Here is a 23,333-nt window from a genome sequence, read left to right as displayed (position 1 = left end):
AATAAAAAAATATACATATAAAACACAAATAGGAATATTTTAAAATATTCAACTCATTTGTCAGGTAGATAATCAAGAAGAATAAGTTAGGCCTTCAAAAATTATTCCATTCTATTTATTAAGTATCTACTTCATGTAAGCAGTTAGGTATGGTACATGGACTATAGAACACATCTTCAGCATGCTTCCCTTAAATCTTTTTCCAGGATTATTTGATATCAGTAGTGCATAAAGAAGTAGTCTCCAAACAGTTTTATATAGTAACTAGAGGCCCTGTGCACGGATTTGTGCACTGATGGGGTCTCTCAGCCTGGCCTGTGGGGATCTGGTGGAAAGTGGCTTTCTGACATCCCCCGAGGGGTTCCAGATTGTGATAGCTTGCAGGCCAGGCCGAGGGACCGGGCCTCCAACATCCCCTATGGGTCTGGGGTGTGGGTGAAGCAGATTTGGGGCCAACAGTGTCCCAGCAGCAACCTAATGAATGGCCAAATCTGTTAGGACTCAGGCTCCCTTCTCTACTGGTTGGAGTGTCTGCCCCCTGGTCGGCATTGTGCGTTATAACTACCATGCAAATAAACAGTCAATGGTTGCTTACGCTTTTATATATATAGGTTTTGCAAATGTATATCTTATAAGCTGATCAGATATACTATCTTATGTATGTTTTAAAAGTAATATGAATGTATGTTTTTAATGAATGAAATAAATATAAATGGGGAAATAAAGAATTGACTCCTACTTGAGGAGGATTTTTAAAAATCTTAAAAATAATAAAGCTAATTTAAAGAGAGGGGGAAGAAAATATAGAATCTCAGTACGTTGGTAAAACAATTATCTGTTAACTTGTCTTTCTTTCTAAAGATACCGTATGTACATGTAGAAACCTGAAATCATGGTGTTAGTATCATTTAAGTAATCAGGATGCCATTTGGCCTTTAGGTAGGCATGGAGAGAATTCACTTTGATTTAACGAGGCATGCTTTTACTTGGTTGGTAGACCAAAAAAATAAGAACTAGTAATAATCTCTTCAAATGAAAAGGGACACATTTTTGGAACCCTGATTTCTAATTGAACGCTGACATTACTTAATTTTCCGATATTAGATAAGTAAATTTACCTTTTGGAATTCAAGTTTTATTTCTAAATTGGACTAATATAATTAATTCATTTATTAGGTATTTTCTGAGAGCTTGTTTTGTGCCAGGCACTGCCTTTAATCTTTGGGAAGTACAAATAAGTATAAAGATCTGCCTTCCTGAACTCGCATAATGCTAGACACTGACTTAAATACAAAGTAGTGTGCCAGCAACTTTACTAATCACCTTCAGTTGATATATCATAATGTAAATCCTGTCTGCATCTGTTCTTTCTTTCCTCTGTCATCAACATTGTTACAGTAAGGTAGAAACGGGTGAAGGAAACTATCATGTTGTAAGTGCATAATAAATATATGTTGATCAAATGAATACATACTTGCAAGTTTTTATTATGACTACAACTATAGATTTAAATATATATATATATATATATATATATATATATATATATATATATATATATTATTGATTTTTTTTATAGAGAGGAGAGAGAGGGAAAGAGAGTTAGAAACATCGATGAGAGAGAATCATTGATCAGCTGTCTCCCGCACACCTCCTACTGGGGATGTACCCGCAACCAAGGTACATGCCCTTGACTGGAATTGAACCTGGGACCTTTCAGTCCGCAGGCCAATGCTCTATCCAGTGAGCCAAACCTGTTTCGGCACACCTATGGATTTTTAAAAATTCATTTACATTATAAGTTTTATCCAAACCAACATATTCAATATTTCCTTATTAACTCCCTTCAGGCACTGTTTATCTGGAAGATGTATCTTCAGGTTTTATTGTAATCTGGAAAATAATGTGCAAGATTCATATTACCCTGTCACATCAAAAGCACAAAGCAAAAGGATAATTTATGTTAAATAGTAAAGATATATCTTTTAATTTGAGTATACTCTGGTTAAGAAAAATCTCTTTGAACATGTATGACAATTATATATTTTGTCTTCCCAAATTTTGAAATGATGTTGTCTATTTATATCTTGATTAGGAAAATGCAGCTGCTACAGCTCAATAATATGAAAGGACCGGGTTATTTGGCGGTCTTCAGTCAAATGTTAATGGACACAGACAACAAAGAGCCAGAGGGAGGGATGGGTGAGGCCTGGCTGGAGAGGGACAAAGTGGGGTCCGGGGATAGGGAACATCTGTAATAATACAAAAATGTTAGTGGTGACACCCTTTTAAAAATGAAGTCTCACAAAATAATGATGAGGCTTCCTCAGCAGTTCTATTTTTCTTGATTTTTAAATGAATAACCCATTCTGTTTGTGAATCCAATGAAACACATTCCCAGACTGCAGACTGGCTTCTATTGATCAATGATATAACTTAAACACTTCTTTTTTTAAAGTATCTTTGGAAATGTATAGACTTTAATTTCAAAAAGACAAGTTTAATTTTGAAATTGTAATGCATGTATTTAGAACAATTCTTTATTTTCCTTGCTTACTGAAGTTCATTGCTGGAAGGAAAATAAGAGAAAAATTAAGTAAATGTATGAAAATAAAACCTATAATAATTTTAAAATATGTTTGCTATACTAAAAACAAAAATATACATATATTTTACATTTTCAAATTATGGATCTAGAGAGACAGGCTAGCATTTTAACTTTTAAAATAGCCACTGAATTTGGGTTACATAATGACAAGTATGAAAAAGCCATATTTTATACTTGACAGTTTTATGGATATGAATTTCATTATTGATTTTATGGTGTATAAAGACAACTTAGTTTATAATCAAAATTAGCATAAAACCACAACTTTTTCTGACTCTTTCCATTTCTAGCATTTGTTAACATCACATTTGCTCTAGGTTTTCAACAGATATGTTTTCCTAACCACTTCTGAAATCCTGAGGTTAAGAGGAATAAAGAAAGATATAATTAGGTTTTTCTTTCCCTTAAATCCAACTTGTATAGTTGAATGTTTGTGACTTATTACAAAGTCTTTGACTTAAAAGTCTTTCTCACAACCACAAGCTAATTGGGTAGAAACAATCTACCTCACCTTTTCAACAAACAGGGTGGAGCAAAGGTCAGGGATCTTTTACATTAAAACCTACTAGACTGTAACAGTCCTACCAAAGGGAAACCTCACTGACTCTCACAATTTCTTTTTTGGTGAACCTAAGTGCTTCTTTTATCAGATTCCAAATGAGAGTGTACATATTTCTCTGTTTGATGTGCTGGGCAAGATCTGGTAAGAACTTGATAATTTGTATTATTTTTAAAAATTGTGTATAAAATCAGTATGGTCTGTATTGTGGGATATAGACTGTGGACATGATATGAAAAATATACTATGATTATGGTTACAAATGATATCAAACAGATTACTATGAAGAACATTTATATTTATATATATATATATATATATATATATATATATATATATATATAAATGTGTGTCTTGGTAAAATATATGTTTCGTTTTTCCTTTCCAGGTAATAGTAACTAGAAAACCTTTTATAAAAAGACATAAATAGAGAACAAATAGAAATGTTCAAGAGAAATCAGAATAACTAAATTTTTACATAGGTATATTGTCAATTGCAAAGCAAACAAAGTAAATATACTACAATTTTCCTTTAAAAAAAAATGCATCCTATTATGCTAAAGTAAAACCCAAACTGATATTTGGTAATAAAACAAAACTTTCTTCTTCTGGTATGCTAGTTTATGGTAATACAGTTTACTATTTTTAATAATATTACTTATTACTTCATGGCAATAAAGTAGAACTACTTGTTCCACTTTATGATAATAAGAAAAGTAACAAATTTAAAATTCATGATGAATAGTTTTTTTGTTGGGATTTACAAAAGCAGAATTTTTTTTCTTTGTTTTGATTTCTTTAAAATTCTTTACTGCATACTTGAATCTCTTTAAAAATAAAACCTAAAAGTTCAAGTTATTTTTTGTTTCTCTTTATCTTGAAATTAGATATTTCAGCTAATTATAGATTTTGGAAATGGTTGCTTTTTATATTCTGTGGGGGAGGAGGAAACTTTCCTCTGCCCTCAGAGTTCTTTCAGCTGATCTGCTAATGACATGGGCATGAGACAGATTGACAAGAGAACAAACCAAATTTAATACATGCATATTAAACCTTCTTGTACACATGAGAGATTCAAAGACCAAAAGGGAGAGCAGTATATTTGACATTCAAGCTAAGGATGAGGTAAGCACCTGGGCTTCAGAGGGAGGAAAGCCGTTTACAAGATGAGAAGAGCAGCTCTTTAGCAATTGGAAGATAGATTTTTTTTTTTAAAGTATATCTCTAGATAATCTCTTATTATGGGCAAGGACCCTGATTAGAATTTCTCTAAATAGTTAAGGGGAGGGGGCAGAAGTTTCCATTAAGCCTACAGTATCTTGGTTGTGTTTAGCTCAAGCAATTTGAATACCACAGAATCACATCTGTCTACACTTCCAAAATTCAAATACAGGACTTTAAGTGGTACTAATATGGAAGTTATCGTTTATATTTTACTCATTTGGAAGTTTCTTGATAGTATTTTATGTTTCTATAATGTATAATAGTAGCACCTTTACTTGAAAGTCAGAGAAATATGAAGTCTTAGGCTCCTAAGCTTTGTGTCATATCAAGATTTATATCATTTTAATATCACAGTTTGTACATCAAATTTATATGGTTGACTTTCTGAGATTATTATGTTTCCATTACTGGCCAAGCAGTTGTCTATATTCTCAATTGGAAAAACTCAGATATAATTACACATATGTTTCTGACTATTGACTAAAATAGAATAGTAGACCTTTTAGTTATTAACAGTAAATAGGAAGTAAGGAAATTAAAGATTTCAGTGATTCTCAAAATCATTCTTAACCTATGGAAACTCTTATGCTTCCTTGTATTTTATTTTTATTTTTATTGTTAACACTATTATAGATGTTTGCCATTTCCCAGCCCCCCTTCACCCTGCTTTCACCACACTGTTGTCTGTGTCTTGGGCATTGCACTAAACTATATGTTCCTTGGCAAATTCCATCATCTTCTTTTATCCAGTCTGCCTTTAAAAAAACAAAAAATATTTTAAAAAACAGATTATTCAAAGGTTTTTTTTTTTTAATTTTACTTATTTAATAGGTTAAAAGGGGAGTTAAAGTTGTAGTTAAACAAACTACATATAAATATGTATGAATATACATCCAAATTGTATGCATATGTATATATATTGTTAGTATAGCTTCTGATTCATACATATTTTAGGCCTTGAGAGGCATTCAGTCTTTTGCCATCATAGTATGAAAACAGCCATAGACAATTTGTAAAGAAATGAGTGTGGCTGGGTTCTAAAAAAAATGTTTATGAATGCTGAAATTTGAATTTATTATAATTTTACATGCTATAAAATATTATTTTAATTTTTTATAATTATCTGAAAATGTAAATACCAATCTTAGCTTGCCATCCAGATTTGTCCCACAGGCCTAGTTAGCCAACTCTTGGGTTTCAGTAAGCTGGAAGAGATGTTAAAAATAGACTAATTCATTCTCATTTCACTATTAGAGAAAGTGAAATTCAGAAAAATAGTCATTTTTTTTAAGATGGTAGAACTTACAATATGTAATAGTGGAAATCTAGAATCTTATCTAAAATGCAGATTCTCATCTATTGGTGGGAGTGGAACCCAGTATTTTGGAATTCTAATACAAGGTATCGGAACCACACTTTTAGTGGTTGTTAGAGTTTAGAAATTTGTAGAACCTTACTTCATAGGCTGTTTGTAGGGCAATGATCTTTTTAAAACTTGTGGAATTCTGAGCCCATTGTTTCAACAAATTCTTTATTGTTTTTCTCTAAAATGTATAAAAATATCTTTGATGTGACTAGTAATTTATTCCAGTTGATTTACTTGACTCAGATGCCACAAACAATATTAATTCATTAATTAAAAAAATGAATTGATTTACTGTACATTGATTCTTGAAAATTTGGAAAATGTGAAAGAACATGAGATTGAAGTATTAGTGGCTTGCTATCCCAAGCCAAATTATTTAACCCCTCTGAACCTCCGTTTTTTTACTTGTAAATGGAAGTAAAAGTATAGTACTCTTTTTCTGTCTTGTGAAGCTCCAAGGAGATAACATAATGTGTGATTTGGTTAATTATAAAACAGTATAAATTAGGATAGAATAACCCACTATATTTTCTCCCATGACCACGTTCTCTGTTATTCTCTCAATATTCAGGTGTAAGGCTTAGCCATTGTGTGGCCTGTGGACCACCTGTATCAGGATCTCCTGGATTATGCAATTAAAAGTGCAGAGGTAGCTATCAAACTAAAAACTCTGGGGATGGCCCCAGGAAGCTACATTTTCATTGGCTTTTCCAGTCATTTTACACTTATTTTTAAACCTATATTTAGGAATTCCCACTCTAAAGACTTATTTTGCTTGCATAGTCAGCTTCATTTCAACAGCTTTCCGAACATTTTGCCCAGCTAAAGTAGTTACTGATTGAATATCTTGATTTCTTAGGACATATTAAATAATTATATATATTCTCAATGCACTTTGATCGCTTCAGAACTAGAACAAGGTATTTTTATATCATCTAATTTTGTGTGCTGCCACTAGCTTTCAGAGATTTTAAAGTTCTACCTACAGTTTTGTACCTTAACAGGCTTTATGGCCATACAAACCTCTGCCTTTGTAGCATCAGTCAGTCAATTGCTTGTACCTGGAATTCTGCTGGCCCCAAGAGGTTTTAATTTTTACTACACACGAATAAACAACCAAACTAGTGAACTTCTAATAGTCTCATTTATGTTGTTCAACTGTTTACATAATGACATGTGCCATAAATATGTCCATGCTTTTCAGATCACACCCAGAAATGTCCCCTTGCTTCTAATTGTGTGACCTTGGGCAGGTTGTTTGATCTCATAAAACTTCACTTGCTTCATATTGTATATTAAATGAGGGAAAGGGTAGCAAACATAAAACAGTGCAGTGCCTCACATGAAATGATTGCTAATGATCAATGCCATTATTATTGTTGATTGATAGTTACTGCTGTTAGCAAATACATTTTGTTTACAGAAATAAGGCCAGAGAAGGAAAGAGGTTTTCATGTGGCTTTTGAGATGAGTGTGGGTTTGGAGAGGACTACTGAGGAAGAAGGGTTAAATCTTTCCAGAATGTGAGAGGATTAGTAGGTTTTTATAGCTGAATTTTGAGGCCTCTCTGTTATTGATTTGGTCAACGCTGAAAGTTGCAAAACAGGCTAACATGTTTCTGAAAGTTACCAACTCTAAGATTTGGTTTGAAATTGAAAAAAGAATAGCATGAGTTATTTGAAAAAACCAAGGCTTAGAGATGAGAAGAAAAAGAGAAATTGTTAAGTCATAAGAGATGTTTGAGAGAAGCTAGAGACTCTTAAGCCATAGCTACCTATGTCCAGCCCACTGCCCACACATTGGCACTCTGTCTGTTTGATCTCCCCGTCCTCCTCTTCACAGCCATTCTTACTATCATGGAAAAATATTTCAGGGACTCAGCTGAACAACCTAGAGTGATTGTTCCTAACATCACCATATAACTTTTATATTTCTAACAGTTTATTGCCAAAACCTCAGAAGATTTTTAGAATTCTCTCAGTGTATCTCTGTGATGAAATATTGCTAGAGTTGTGGCAGAATGCACGGGAGAACGATCAGCCAGCACTCTGAGGAAGGAGTTTAACCTTTTTTTCACAGATCTGCTACTCCAGGAATTCCAGATCCAAAGCCTGAACTGAAATAGTGGGGAGGCTCTGGCCTACTCAGTCAGTCAGAGTGTGGAAGTAAGACCACAGTTTTAACCAGACACTGGACTAGGCTGCAAGCCTCCCCATCCCCATCTTCCTCTTCAGAGTCATTATCTTTCTACATACTTGTTAATGAAATACAATATTTGGTCCCTCTGACTGAGTTCCTAATCATAATACAGTTACTCAGTCTAATTCCCAGACTCTCAATTTTTTAGTTTTCAAACAGTATTTAAAAAAACTAATACTTTTCTTTTTGTTTTAGATCTTTTTATTTTTTTGCTAATATATTATTTTTGTTACTATCATTTTTAACTACCTGTAGCCTTGTAAAAATTTTTTGTCATTATAAAACTAAAAAATAAATAATTTAGATCTAGAACATCCAGAAAACATTAAAATTCAAAAAACAAAAATAGAGAAAAATATAAGACATCTTCATTAATATCATCATCATTACAAATAAAAATAAAGTAATTGTTTTATTTCCTACCAGTCCCATTACAATAAATATGTGTGTATGTGTACCAATATATATCCTGTATAATTAAAGGGTAATATGTAAATTTACTGGATGGTGGCACGACCTGTCGCTATGATGCTCACTTTCCACCAGGGGGCAGATGTTCAGTGCAGGAGCTGCTCCCTGGTGAGTGGCACAGGGGGAGTGCACTCAGCCAGAAGCCTGGCTGAAGGCTGGCGAGCCCAGTGGTGGCTGGGGGAGCCTCTCCCGTCTCCACTACAGTGCTGGGTATGTCCACCTGACGGCATAGGCCCACTCACCATCCCCCCAGGGCTCCCAGACTGCAAAAGGCACAGGTTCCCTACACCACCACCCCTGCAGTGCACAATGTCATGTACCAAGCCTCTAGTATTGTATAAATATCATACACTATAGATAAAGTTATAACTGTGTTTATATGGACTATTAATTGCTGCATATACTCCCTATCTATAGATACACCATAATTTATTTTTCTAGTTTCTCATTGCCATATATTTAGTTGATGTCTAAATGTGCACTATTAAAAATTTTGTGATACATGGTGTTGATGGTCAATGTATGTAATGGTAAAATGACATAGTAATGTTGTTTAATTAATCTTTATCTGACTTTTAAGAAGGTTAAGTACCTTTTAATTAGTTTATGAGCAATATTTTATTTTGTAAAATTATGTCATTCACTTTGTGTTCTTTTGGGGTATTTGTTTTCATTCCAAGTATCCTATATAATAAAGAGAGAATGTGCTTATTGACTCTCACGCCATCGCAAAGATGGCTGCACCCACAGCCTATACGGAGAGAATATGCTAATTGACTGTCCTGCCCTCAAAGATGGCAGTGCCCACAGCCACAAGATTGCAGTGTCCAGTCCCCTCAGCCCAGCGGGGGTGGCAGTCATGTGGTAAGGCCGGGCTCCACGCTCCTGCCTCCAGAGTCCCTCAGTTCCCTCAGCCCCTCAGGTTTCCAGGGCAGGCCAGAGGTGCAGACAAACCTCAAATGGTGGCTGCCCAGCTGCCCAGGCCACCCAAGGCTCAGGTAACCAGGGCTGGCCGAGGGTTGCATTGCTGACAGTGGCAGCAGCAGAGGTATGATGGGGGGTCACCTTCCTCTGATCACCAGGTGGCTTCTTGCCCCTGAGGGCTCCCAGACTGTGAGAGAGGGCAGGCCAGGCTGAGGGACTGCCCTCCCCTCCAGTGCATGAATTATCATCCACTGGGCCTCTAGCCTTATTCATAAATATATTAATTCCTTTCCTACCTTTTATTGAAAATATTTCAGAGGGAAGGTTGGTGGGAAGAGATTCACCAAAGCACTTGTATGCATGTGTACATAACACATGGACGTTGATAATACTGTGGTGAAGGTGTGGGGCATGGGGCAGGTGTGGGCTAAAAGGGGGATAAAAAGGGGACAACTGTAATACTTTCAACAATAAAGATTTTTAAAAAAATTTAAAAAACATCTTGATGTGTTTCCTCTGCTAATCTCACTTTGAAAACTACTGTAGCAGCATATCCATCACAGAACATTTTAACCTGCAAAAAAGTCCACTGGGAGAAAGAAAAAATACTATTTCCCCAGTTTATTTATTTTTGTCATTTGGCTAATTATAGTGTTTATTACATAAACTTTAAATTAATGTGCTGTGAAATCTGTTGTTCTCATGCTTTATAATTTCCCCCTTTATTTTTGGGCTAAAACATTTTTTAATGTGAGATCATGTCCATATTAACTCTATGCTTTTTCTAATTCATATAATTTTACTTTTACGTGAAAATTTAAATATAACAATAATCAATTAATTATCCTAGCCATTGTTTATTTAAAAATTCATTACCATTTACTACTTTGAATTGCCAATGTTATCATGAATAATAAATGTATTGCTGGGTGTTCTCATTCTGTTTCATTAATTTGTCAATTGATTCAGTTTCACAGGCCTCTTTTTAATTCATTTGTAATATTAATATAATATTAATCATGCCCTTTAGTGATTTTTAAAATATCATTCATTTTTTTCTTGGGCTTTTCCCCCTTTTGCAGCCATCTGGAGACATTATTTTAGAATTGAATTGCACAAATAAATTAATTTTGCTAGAATTGAATTTGTGGTATTAATGCTTCCATTCTGGATCATGATATATCTCCATGCTTATTCAAATATTTTATGTTCCTGGGTAAAGTTTTCAGCTTTATAGTTTTCTCTTATGGATACTGTATATTTACTTTTTCCCTCTGGACTTTTCTTCTTTTCTCTTCTACTTTTCCTCTTCCCCCTCTTCATCTTTCTTATCCCTTTCCTCTTTATCCATTCTTTCCTCCTCCTCCTTCTCCTTCTCCACTTCCTCCTTCTCAACCCTCCCCCTGCCCAAGTATTTCTTTTTCTCCTCCTTTTATCAAAGAGCCAATTTAACTTTCAAGTCACCAGAAACCTGGTTCAAATTAGCTTAGGCATAAAAGGAATTTGTTATCTCACATACAAGTTTTTCATTAAATACCACTGGATCTAAATATTGGGGAAAAAAAAAAAAGAATAATGTCTGCATTCAATGATTACATCATATTTCTTTTTCTTTTGGCCAAATTAGAATGCTAAAAAATTCCTTAGTGTGATAGCAGATGTTTTATGCTTCTAAAATTTAATGGAAATATGTCACTAGTGTTTAGTTATTAATATAATAATCACTATTAGCTTTAAATAAATAGCATTTTATAATTTTACTAAAAATACTTATATTTTATTTTATTCAAAACTGGAAGCCTGGTGTATGAATTTTATGCATGGGTAGGGTCCCTAGGCATGGCTGGCTATCAGGACCAATCAGGGCCTTCTGGCTGCGGGCAGGGGCCTTTCTTCATTCCTGCCACCCGCTGGTGGTCAGCACATGTCATAGTGAGCAATCAAACTCCCAGTCTCCCAAACTTCTGAGGGGACACTTGGCATATTAGCCTTTTATATCTATAGATAGTACTAATTAAAGTTATTCTTGTCATAGTCTTATGCTATGGATTGTACTATGAACTGCTCTGTATGTTTGTCAACATATTACTTGGGAATTTTTCTTTTAGATTGCTGCATGAGTTGGAATGGTATATAGCTCATGTAGCTGTGTGTCTGTGTGAGTATTTGTCCTGTTAACCTAAAAATAATAGGCCAATGTGAGAGGCAACAACATTTATTTGAGATTGAAAAGAATGGCTCAGTTGGAAGCACTGATTCAGGCAGAAACCCAAGTAATATTCTGATTAGAAGGTGAAGGCAAGGGATATTTATGAGAAAGAAAAGGGAACAATTACTTCAACAGAAGAAAGTCATTTATATGGATGCTAATAAACTAAATTAATTCTAAAGTATGCTTTTAATTTTTAATACAATAGTAATAATATCTATTTTCTTGTTATCTTTGCAAACAGTTGTTTGAGATACAATGTTAAGAGTAAGACCTGCAATGCAATACAATTCCTCTGGGAGGGCAGCTCCAACTTGATTGTAAAGTGGCTTTGTTTATATTATTTTTTGAGACTATATTTGCTATGTTTGATATTAGAGTTAATCTCGCTTATAAAAATTATTTGTTAAGCTTTGTATTTTTCTATTTTGCAAAAATATTAGACCTTTGTTATGCTTCAAGTTTTTAAACTTAACTTTATTAAATTTAATTTTATACACCATAAAATGTATTATTTAAATGTACACTTTGATGAGTTTGTAAAAATATGTTCACAATATTTTATATGATATATAACAATCATATCAATCAAATGGAGCAAGCCACCCTACCTATAAAGAGAGAAAAACACACAAATGGAATGGATTCAGGAAAAGATGTTAAACTGGAATCAATGTTTGAAATCTAGTATATTAACATACTTTCCTTTCGAGTAGAATATACTCACATCTCTATTGAAAATATCCCATGTGTGCTTCTTTCAAATATTCGTAGCTAAGTTTTATTTATTTTTCTGTGAAAATTGAGATTCTTTGCTTTTAATATTCAGGCTTTATAAAGCTATATAACTGTTTATATATAATTTTTTTCTATTGTAATTTTATTGTTTTTATGCTTTTAACTTTTTATATTTCCTTTATTATTTTCTTCTTGTCTTTGCTATACTTTTATATTTTTTAGTGTGTTGAAAGTTGTGTGGACAGTTTTATATAATACTGTAGTTAACATTTAATATGGCATCAATATCGCACACTGGCATGCAATTATTTTCTTAAATATTGTAACCACCATTCTCTCCCATCTCCATATTTCTCCCCCCACTCCACCCAGGAGAACACTGATGATTTTAATTTGAATTATCATTGTCTGTCCCATATCTTTGTTTCTTTTGTAATTTTAATTTTTCTTTCTTTTTTCTTACTTTAAAGTGAGCTTTCCATGTGTGTTTTAATATAACTAATGTGAATTTCTATTCTGCAATTGTAGTTTTACTTTTTCTTAATAGGAGTTTCTCATTATTTCATGTTTCTTCTTAATCTATGGTATTTTTATCCCAATAAATTTTATACCAATGGCTTCCTATTCCTATTTTTTTAAAAAAAAACATTATTGTCCTTGCAGTCTAATAAGTGTATTATAGTTTTCTGCAATTAATTCTAAAGCTGGTATTGGATAACAGATCTCTCTGTTGATTGTTTTGGGTGATTTCTTTTCCTTATATCCTAGCAGGGATTTTATTGATTTATTCCTCATTAATCATTCCAAGGCCAAATCAAATCTAACTTGGCTTGGAATGGACCAGCAGTTTGGATATATCTATTGCATTTGGCCTTCTTACAGTTCCAGATGGTGGGAATATGGATGGACACAATTCCATAAACAATTTGTATAGTCTAGTAAGAACTGATACTGTACTGTGGTTTGATTTATCCCTTTTCTTAATTTCCTCATTCCCTAGTACTTAGAATAAATGAAGTATCAGAAATGTTCCAAGTATCTTGTCCAAGTATCTCTTCACTGTTAACTTGGGAGTTAAATGTAGGTCTTGTTTTCCTTCATTGCCTTTCTCCTATATCTTCTTCTAAGTAATTGTGATAATAGTACATATATACTTTCCAAACTGGAGTGATTTTAATGAATAAATAATAACATTATTATGGTTTATCATATATATTATATTTATATATTAAATATATTTATACTTATCATATATATTTCACTTAATCAAATTATTATTTGGGCATTTATATAACTTTTATTTCTCCAGTATTGAAATTATATTGCTTATTTTTTTAATGTGTGTGAGAACTCTTTTCTTGGGACAATCTTATAAGTGATATTACTGTGATAAAGTATATTAATACTTCTGTGACTTTTTATATATTAAGAACTAGTTTTCTCACATCTTCATACAAGTTAAACATTCAGAAGTAGTACAAGCATATAATCTTATTTAAAATTGGTATTATATACTTATTTTGAAAAATAATTACAATTCTGAAAAACTATGAAAAAGAAAATATAAGCAGCCATTGTTTCACAGCCCAGCAATGGCTACTACTATTGATTTGGCTAAGTCATTTATTTTCTGCCCTGTTTCTTTCTAGGTTGAATAGTTAGATGGATAGATGAGTAGGTAGGTAGGAAGGTAGATAGATAAGATGAACATATACATGAGAAGACTTATAAGAGGATATTTAAAGTGTCTTAAATTTTGGTGTACTTATGCATAACCCTGTGATTTATGTCTTTACATTTAATATAATTGTTTATTAATATAAATCCTAGAAAGAAAATCAGGAAGAATAAATATTTTAAGATTATCTTTGTGATAGACACACAAACATATAAAATGTCAAAAGGATGATGTATTATACATCAGTATCCATGTAAATGAATATTTGTTACATTAACCCTTACAAATATTGAGTATTAAAATGAATTTTCTACTATTGCTTAATTTGATAGGAATAAAATTATGTTATTTTTTATTTATATTTATTTGATCACTAGTCAGGTAAAATATATTTTTTCTAATGCTTATCCATATGTAACTATTTTCTGCAGAATATCAGTTAAAGTTCATAATCTACTTATCTAATTTTACTGCTTTATTAATAATATTAATAATTTATTCAAACTATTGCTATATGGTACAGATAAAAATAATTCTTAATTTTTAACCAAATCTTATTTATTTCTATATTTTATAGTAAATTTTAAATACTTCTAGTTCAAAAATTCTTTTTAGATAATCAGCACATCAACATTGTAGTTACTCAGTAAATTGTGAATTGCTAATGAAATAACTGGTAAATTCTCCCTACCCTTCAAGTTCAATTTTGCTTTTTGCAAGAGCAATGGGAATGGAATCAAATACTATCTCAGTACTCAACTTGACTGAATTTTTTTTTATTCCAGAGAATAAAAGACCATGCCTTAAATTTTCTGAGCTAACTATAAAGGATTCCTTCAGAGATTTGTTTAATCCCAAAATGGAGATATTTTTGATAATGTATACAAGGAACAACCTAAATTGTGCTGAGCCTCTGTTGGAGCAGGGTAATTCACTTAATGTTAACTTCAACACAAGTAAGAAAACAGTCTGGCTTGTTCATGGATACAGACCACTGGGCTCCATTCCATCCTGGCTTCAGAACTTCCTAAGGATTTTGTTGAATCAATATGATGTAAATATAGTTGTGGTGGACTGGAACCGGGGTGCCACAACTTTTATTTATGATAGAGCAGTTAAAAACACCAGAAAAGTTGCTGTGACTTTGAGTGAGTGCATTCAGAAGCTGTTGGTAAGTCTGGAATGTTATATATTATATATGTTATACTATATACAGTGGGTTATGCAAGACTACCAAGTGTTGCCAAAACCGGTTTGGCTCAATGGATAGAGCGTCGGCTTGGGGACTGAAAGGTCCCGGGTTCAATTTTGGTCAAGGGCATGTACCTTGGTTGCGGGCATACCCCTACTGATCAATGACTCTCTCTCATCGATGTTTCTAACTCTCTATCTCTCTCTCTTCCTCTCTGTACAAAATAAAAAAAAAAAACCAAGTGTTAATAAAGAATGCTTTTTTTCATATTATAATGCTTAATGCTTTTTTTCATCAAAATTCAGAATTACTGCTTGATATGCTAATGTATGCAGTCATCCTTTTTTGTTTATGTAAATGGATAATTTTATACCTAGATGTGACCTGTCTTAATTTTAAAAATATGTTAAAGACTAAGTTATTGTGTTTTATCTTTTAAGATTTTAACTTTTTATCCCTATGCAGATTTTAAGATACAGTACTGATTCTGTATAGACATAGGGAATAAACTATATAATCATTAGATACTTTAGTTTTTCTAATATACAGCTAGGGTGTTTATAATTTACAGTTAATAAAGTGTTAATTGGTAAAAATTAGAGAAAAACAACTTGAAAAGTAGCTTATTTCTGCCAACCTTGGAGGAGGTCTTAGTTTCATTCATATTTGTCCAGCATTTAGGTCCAGGGTTGGGGTGAGTGAAATAAATTCAGACATTTTTAGGTCATCTGCCCTTACTACGTCAATCCATATGGAGATCCATGTCTGTTCCAGATATAGGTGGTGGTGATGTGCACTTGAGAGAAAGAAGGGTGATATTTGATTTGGGGGACATTCATGGCCTTTGAATTGTGTTGTGCTTAACTTCCAAGTCTCTGCTCAAATTGAGCAAGCATGTCACATCTAAGTAGTTACACGCAGTGGTTAGGAACTAGACCGGAGGGTTTCCAAGACCCAATCCATCTCATCATCTGTGTGACTTTGAGCAATTGCTTAAAGTCTCTGCCTCATTTCCTTAGCTATACATTTGGAATAACAAAACTTTTTATCAATGTTTAACTTTTAAATAAAATTAATTTTTAACCAGTGGCTGTTATATAATAATCATTGGCAAAAATCATTTATCCTAATTATTTTTATATACTTAAATGTGGGCAAAGCCAAACCATCCATCTAGAGAGAGGTAATTGATTCACCTGTTGTTATGGATAATCTATGAATTTCATAATTGATTTTTTCCATATAGCAGTGCTCTTTAATTAACATGTACCTTAAAGTATGGGAAATGTGAATGTGAAATAGAAAAATTTGGGAAAATTTGTAGTGCTAGATATGCTTCTAAGAGTGGCTTTGCTTACAAAAGCTTCATATTAAGGGGAAGAGATGATAGGATCAGTAGTGCTAAACTTGAAAGTGATACTTCCTCAGGTTTCTGGGCACTGCTCTGAAATTTTGAAGAAAATTATCACCCTGAGTTTATAAAGCCTAAGTCTAATTCCTCATTAGAAGTAAATGCTCTATATCTTCAACAAGCCATCGGATGTGTCACTGTGTAAAATGGACCCTCACTTCCTCCAGCTTGGAGGTTGGAGGAAGAAATTCTCCTTCATTTAAGCTCCTAATTGGTCTCCACCCCCGATAAGGAGGGATGTCTGAAGCTCAGAAAGGTATCTAAAATTTGGCATGGAAGATCAGATTTCATCATTCTCCAGCTTGTTGTGATCTGGGGAAATCACTCAAACACCATGAGTCTCATTTTATCATCTCTGAAATGAAGATGATCCAAACTGTTCAGTCTTTCAAGAATATTTGACACAATCTGATGAGAATATAATTTGGAGTTAAACAGACCTGGACTAGAAATACATTTTTTTCGCTTTTAGAAATAAATACATGTGCATTTCATACATTCTAGGAACAATAGGATAAAAATAAATGACTCACAGAACTATTGTGAATATTAAATATGAGATTTATAAAGCACTTGTCAAGGTAGCTAGTACAAAGTAAGTACCCAATAATGTCTAATTATTATTGTTATACAATGATTTACTAATTAAATGTTTTATTTTGCATATATTATTCTAGATAATAGATGACAGAGGTTTTAACATCTATATACAGTATATAAAAGCCTAAGTCTCCAGAATGACCAGTCTCTATAACATGCTCTGTCCACCAGGGGGCAAACACTTAATCAGTGTGCTCCAACAGCCAACCTCCCCAGGCCAGCCAACCTGCCATGGTCCCTCCCTCCCGAATTCCAAGATGGGACGGGGAACCAGGGATGGGTGGTGGTGGATGCAGCCCTTTCGCAGAGGGGCTGAGGGCTGGCTCCCTCCTCGGGACCTTTGGCCAACCTCTTGTGCCCTGTCCCTCCCCCCGGCCAGTAGCCCCTGATTGGCCTTCAGTCTGTCCACCATGGTGGTGGCATGATGGCAAAGGAAGGAGGTGCGGGGAGGTGGGGAATCGCACAGTGGTGGGATGCCAGTGACTGGCATCTATTGTAGCTACTGTTCCTTCGGCAGCCAGCCCGGTGCCCATTGTCTCCTTTCAGGTCCTGTACTGATTGGCCTGGTCCCAATCGGCCTTGATCACTGACCAGGCCTAGGGATCCCACGCATGCATGAATTTTGTGCACCAGGCCTCTGGTTTTTAAATAAAAATTTAATGTAATTATTAAAAACATGTAGAGAAAAATCAGATATTTCATGGAAGAAGTTGAACAAAGATATAGTTATTTTTAAAATTATAAAGTCTTATTTTCTATCTTTCAGAAATGGATTAAACTAGAAAAAGTAACAAATTTTAAAATATTGATGCAAAAGGTATAATTTGTGACTTTATGAAATGAAAATTATAACACTGACTTTCTATTGCAGAAGCATGGGGCATCTCTTGATAATTTTCATTTCATAGGTATGAGCTTAGGGGCTCATATTAGTGGATTTGTTGGAAAGATATTTCAAGGTCAACTTGGAAGAATAACAGGTAAATTTTTTTATACAATTAATGTGTTTGCATACATTTAAGAATCAGAAGTTACCTTATTTAAACTTTAATAGCTATAATATTTAAGCCTTAAAAATAATGTACAAATATTTATTTTTTTCTATATTACTGTATATTCAAATGCTTGTCTTTATTTTAGTTAGATTTAAAAGTTTTGTTTGGTTCTTAGCTGAGCATGTTACTCTTATAGAATTGAAAAGAATCAGATCAACTTCTGCAGCTACATTTGAATTTTAAAACATTATTTTGACAATACAGAGAAAAAGTTGGCCCATTAAATATAAAGCTTTTTCATGTTTTAAATAAAAATATAAACATGTACTATATTTAATTTCAAAATTTAATACAAAATTTGATGTATTTCAATTCTTTTAAAAATTTTCCTGGAACAATAGGAAAGTTGGGAGTTGTTATTTAAACTTAAGGGATTCCAGGTCCCAGTTACCCTCATATTTCTATAACAAAGTCCCCTTATCCAGTAAGCTTGATAACTCAATAATGCTGACATGGATTTTCATGCTTCCCTTTAGGAATGCTGGTGAATTTTGTAGGAATAACAGATTTTCTTTATATGGGCCACTTCCATTTATGGTAGGAATAAATTGGCCGAAGGTCACAGAGCATGGCCGCATAAATACATCTGTACTTCTCTAGGATACGATGGAAAAGGTGCTCCCTTGAGTTCTTGAGACTACAGCCACACAGCTCAGCCACCCATCATGGGAGAATTAGGGCCAGCTGGTCTTCCTAGCTCTGAGGTGTAGCCAATTAGTGAGAGAGCTGAATTTGAATGCAGGCCTTCTTTTTCTCTGCTCGTCATCTTCCAGAAGCATGTACCAGCTTTCTGGGGACAGTGGCAGAAGTGGCCTCACTAGGCAGGGCAATATGCTTCCACTCCGTTAGTGTGGAGGTGCTACTGGAAGGTGGTATCCAGGTTCTCTCTCTGCCTGTGATGCCATCCAGCCAGTAAGGCCGCATTTCTCAGCAACAAGTGGTCTAAGGGTCCAAGTAGTTTCCCAGACCTCACAGTCAACCTAAGTGTCAATCAGTGAGTATTTCATTTTAATTTTTTATTATTTTTAATGTTTATTTTTCAATTACATTAGTATAATTTTCAGGAATACAGTATAGTGGTTAGATGGCTATATACTTTTGAAGTGACGTCCTCCAATAATTCTAGTACTCACCTGCCACTAGAATAATGGTGATTTGAGAACTGGTACGATATTATTCCTCCCCAACCAATTTAGCTTTTTAAGAATTATGGAGATTGATGTTCATAGATCTTTAATAATTTCAAGTGTAAGTAAAAGGTAGTAGAGTTTTTTAGGAAAGTTAAGCAAAGGGGGAGAGGAGTGGATAACTTGTACAGATTTTTAGGATGTTTACAAACCTTTAATATACCTTCCTTGCCTTGATCAGTTTTAGTGCCATTCTCATTATATGGATGTGAAAAATCTGGTTAATTGAATGAATGTGAAAGTGTTAAAAAGTTAGCAACAGCTAAGCCATAATTTACACGAAGTTCTCTAGCACCCAAAGCCCATTCCTTCTCAATCACCACATTAACCAGTTTCAACTGGTGGTAAACCTACTTTATTTTAAGGTGTGTTTACTCACATATTAGTCCAATTTGAAAGGTTATACATGTCAAGCAAGTATGAAAGTTTACAAGTCCAAGAAATGTGGTGCTTCTACATAAGAATCACTTATAGGAAGAGAGAATTTTCTGCCTTATTCAGTAAGTGGGCTAACTAAACAAGAATAATAGAAGGGCCTGAGATAATCAATATATTTTACTTTTTAAAATCTCTTTTAAAGATGATGTGTCTTCTATTGTGTATATGTTATCAAGGCATTGACTTTTATCTCCTACCTCCTTTTTTTTTGACATTATCCAGAAGATCATGAGTCAAGCCTTTTTATTTAAAATTTCAAATATATCAGAATATATTCATATTTCATGGAACTTTAAATATATTTGTCTTATGTGTGTGGTAAACTTTTGTGAGAAGTGAATGATAAATAAATGTTTATTTAAATATAAAACAGTAATAAATGTATTTTATCTCACAACCCAAATTGCATCTGACACCTAACAATTATTTTAGACCTATAGACAGATCCAGGATGAACTAATAATGCACAGGACTGGAATGGTACTGATTTTTCCCCCCCTCAGAAGTAGTAGTAGTTATTTATTATTAAAGTTCTACCATTTTTTCTAGTTACTTCTTAAATAAAATTGCTTAAAAAAAAAACTACAATATTTTGTTGAGGCATCTCTGTGTGACTTATTAATAGTATATTGTTGATAAACTCTGAAAATTGGTTAACAGTATCCTATATAATAAAACTCTAATATGCAAATTGACCAAATGGTGGAATGACCAGTCGCTATGACAATCACTGACCACCAGGGGGCAAATGCTCAAGGCAGGAGCTGCTCTCTGAGGTCAGTGCACTTTTCCTGTGGGAGTGCCACTCAGCTAGAGACTGGGCTTATGGATGGTGAGCACAGTGACTGTGGCAGAAGCCTCTCCCACCTCTGCTGTAGGGGGTGGTAAGGAGTGAGGGCTCCCAGACTGTGAGAGCCCCAGTCTGTGAGAGGGATGTCTAACTGAAGGCTTAGGCCCGATCCCCCTCAGCAGGCGGACATCCTTCAAGGGGTCCTGGATTAAGAGAGAGCACAGGCTGGGATGAAGGACCCCCCTCCCAAGTGCACGAATTTTATGCACTGTGCCTCTAGTTATTAACACAGTAAAGATACATGCTATTCATCCAATTTTATTTATTTTTAAATTAGTTTTTAGACAGATTTAAGCTAAAACTATACAAGTTTATATTTATGATGTAATAATAATGAAAGCATATGATCTAGTGAACATTATAGTAGAATTTGATTAATAGATTGATAGTGTCTTTGTTGAATTTCAGGACTTGACCCTGCTGGACCAAAATTCTCCAGAAAACCATCAAATGGCAGATTACATTACACTGATGCAAAGTTTGTGGATGTCATTCATTCTGATACTGATGGTAACAATGCTGGATTTATTGATTAATTATTTGAAAATAAAAAAAGGGATGTAAACACTTGAATAGGATAACCTAAGAAGAAAAAGTGTAGGAGATAAAGTGATGATACATCTGTAACTATGTAGTGGCTATATTTCCCACAAGCAGTACTTTTTGGAGTTAGTGAAATTCTCAGGCACCAAATGGCACTCTTTGCCTTCAGTTTCCCTCCTTCAGGTTTTCAAAAACTGTCTTGTCATCCAAAAAATTTAAAAATTATAAAAAATACTTCATCTTGACTATTTTATTGGCAGTTTTATTGATTTGATCACAGTTTCCCCCATGCTTAATGTATTTAAGTTACCATTCTCTCCACTCATTTTCTAGTTCTATCACCTAGAACTGACCACAGCAATTCAGGCACAGGTAAGGAATACCTTTCCTTACTGGTAGGAAAATAATTTCTTTAATTTTCCTGAAAATCTCTAATAGACTATTGATAGTTTGGTCCAGAATACATTGGACAGACACTTACAAGGAATAATTTAGTTGACCCTGATACCTTTGACACTCATTATAATAATACTAGTGGCCTGCTGCATGGATTCATGCACATTGAAAGGAAATTAATTAGAAGAAATATTTTAATATCGCTATTGCCATATCTCTGTAATAGAAGTGTCAGAAATGAAAGAAAATTAGTAAAATGTACATGAAAATAATATATAAATAGATTAATAAATAATAACAAAATAATATAACAACATTTAAAATAGGGTTGAATGTGTCCCAAATGAAGAGATGAAATCCATAATACTGCATTTGTGTGACTCAGTTCCTTACATTTTGTCTAGTATCATTGTCCATTACACTGTTGTCTCTGAGTCTTAATGCAATATTCATTCCTCAGCCTTTTTCACCATGTGGAAAAAGAATAGGACACGTCATCGCATCTAATGTGGGAAACAGGATACTGATTTGTTTTGTTTTAGCAGCATTTGGATTATTGGGATCTGATTTACAATGAACAACGCCAGTTTTTGTGGCAATAGAGATACATTGTGGCAATAGTTGGTCTTTAGATATATTCTGTCAATGCTGCTGCTTTCTTTAGGCTTTATAATGTCAACAAAAACAACCAAATTTATGATTGACAATGACAGATCCAAACACATGCAATTGGTGCCAGAAAGAGTTTTATATGTATCGAGCATGTGTGAGTCAACTTAGCCTTTTATATATATAGAATAAACTTGCTTAATTAGATCTGCTTTCTGATTTAGCTAAACTTTTTCCAGCCCAGTGAAGCACCCCAACTTCTCTTTCAAGTAATTGTCAGCAACACAGCAGTAAATATCAACACAATATTGTAGATCACGCAGGGAGAACAAAGGGTAAAATATTTAACTGTAGCAGTGTTTGACTATATTCTGAGCAGTGAGAAAACTTGAAGTCATTTTCAAGGTCCGCCATTTCCTACTTCTTTTCAATCGGGACAAGTTTCTAAACTTTCCAAATCTCTGTTTTTTTTGGCTAATGAAAAGAAAATAGGATTCAACTGAGTCTCCTATCTACCTACTCCAGGACTCTGAGGATCAAATGAGATCAGGCAGGTGAAAATGCTTCACTAACATTTGGTTAAACTGTAAAATGTTTGCATTTGCCTATAAAGCAAGTCATATTCCTGGGCTGAAGAAATTCCAAGGAGGGTAGTCGCTAGGGAGAGGAAGCATATTGTATTGTCTATCATTACTGATGTCATTACCTGGCGCCCACAGGGACCATTTCTGGGCTGGTCTGGGCTGGGCTGTGGGCCACATTTTGCACCATGGGGTCTTGGAAGTGTTGGATGCAATTCGGTGGGGTGTTGCTCCAGGGTGGTGGCAGGGCCTATGCCTCACTTGGGGAAAGCCAAGTGTTGGTATGTTGGTGCCAGGTTCATGGTGACATTTATTTGTAAATAGCCAGTGCATGTCATGGCAGCTCCTGCTTTGAGTGTCTGCCCCCTGGAGGTCAGTGTACATCATAGCTACCAGTTAAAGGAAAGGATGGACAAGTTAGCCTTTTATATATACAGATATTTTATACAGATTTATTGAACATTTTCTATACAACAAGCAATGCTTTTGGTGTAT

The 23,333-nt window shown here is 34.0% G+C and overlaps 1 protein-coding gene across 1 annotated transcript in view; it reads left to right on the top strand.

Moving 5' to 3' along the window:
• The first annotated feature begins 4,175 nt into the window (after nucleotides 1–4,175).
• Nucleotides 4,176–23,333, top strand: part of LIPI (lipase I) — a 43,335-nt gene continuing 24,177 nt past the window's right edge. Inside the window, exons 1-4 of the mRNA XM_084875957.1 lie at nucleotides 4,176–4,292; nucleotides 14,762–15,147; nucleotides 18,051–18,159; nucleotides 21,118–21,219. Coding sequence (XP_084732083.1) covers nucleotides 14,836–15,147; nucleotides 18,051–18,159; nucleotides 21,118–21,219 — 523 coding nt within the window. The 5' untranslated portion in view covers nucleotides 4,176–4,292; nucleotides 14,762–14,835. The remainder of the gene's footprint in view (nucleotides 4,293–14,761; nucleotides 15,148–18,050; nucleotides 18,160–21,117; nucleotides 21,220–23,333) is intronic.

Source organism: Pipistrellus hanaki, assembly GCF_964339955.1.
Source record: "Pipistrellus hanaki genome assembly, chromosome: 2".
NCBI lineage: Eukaryota > Metazoa > Chordata > Mammalia > Chiroptera > Vespertilionidae > Pipistrellus > Pipistrellus hanaki.
This window is presented reverse-complemented; position numbering and strand designations above follow the sequence as displayed.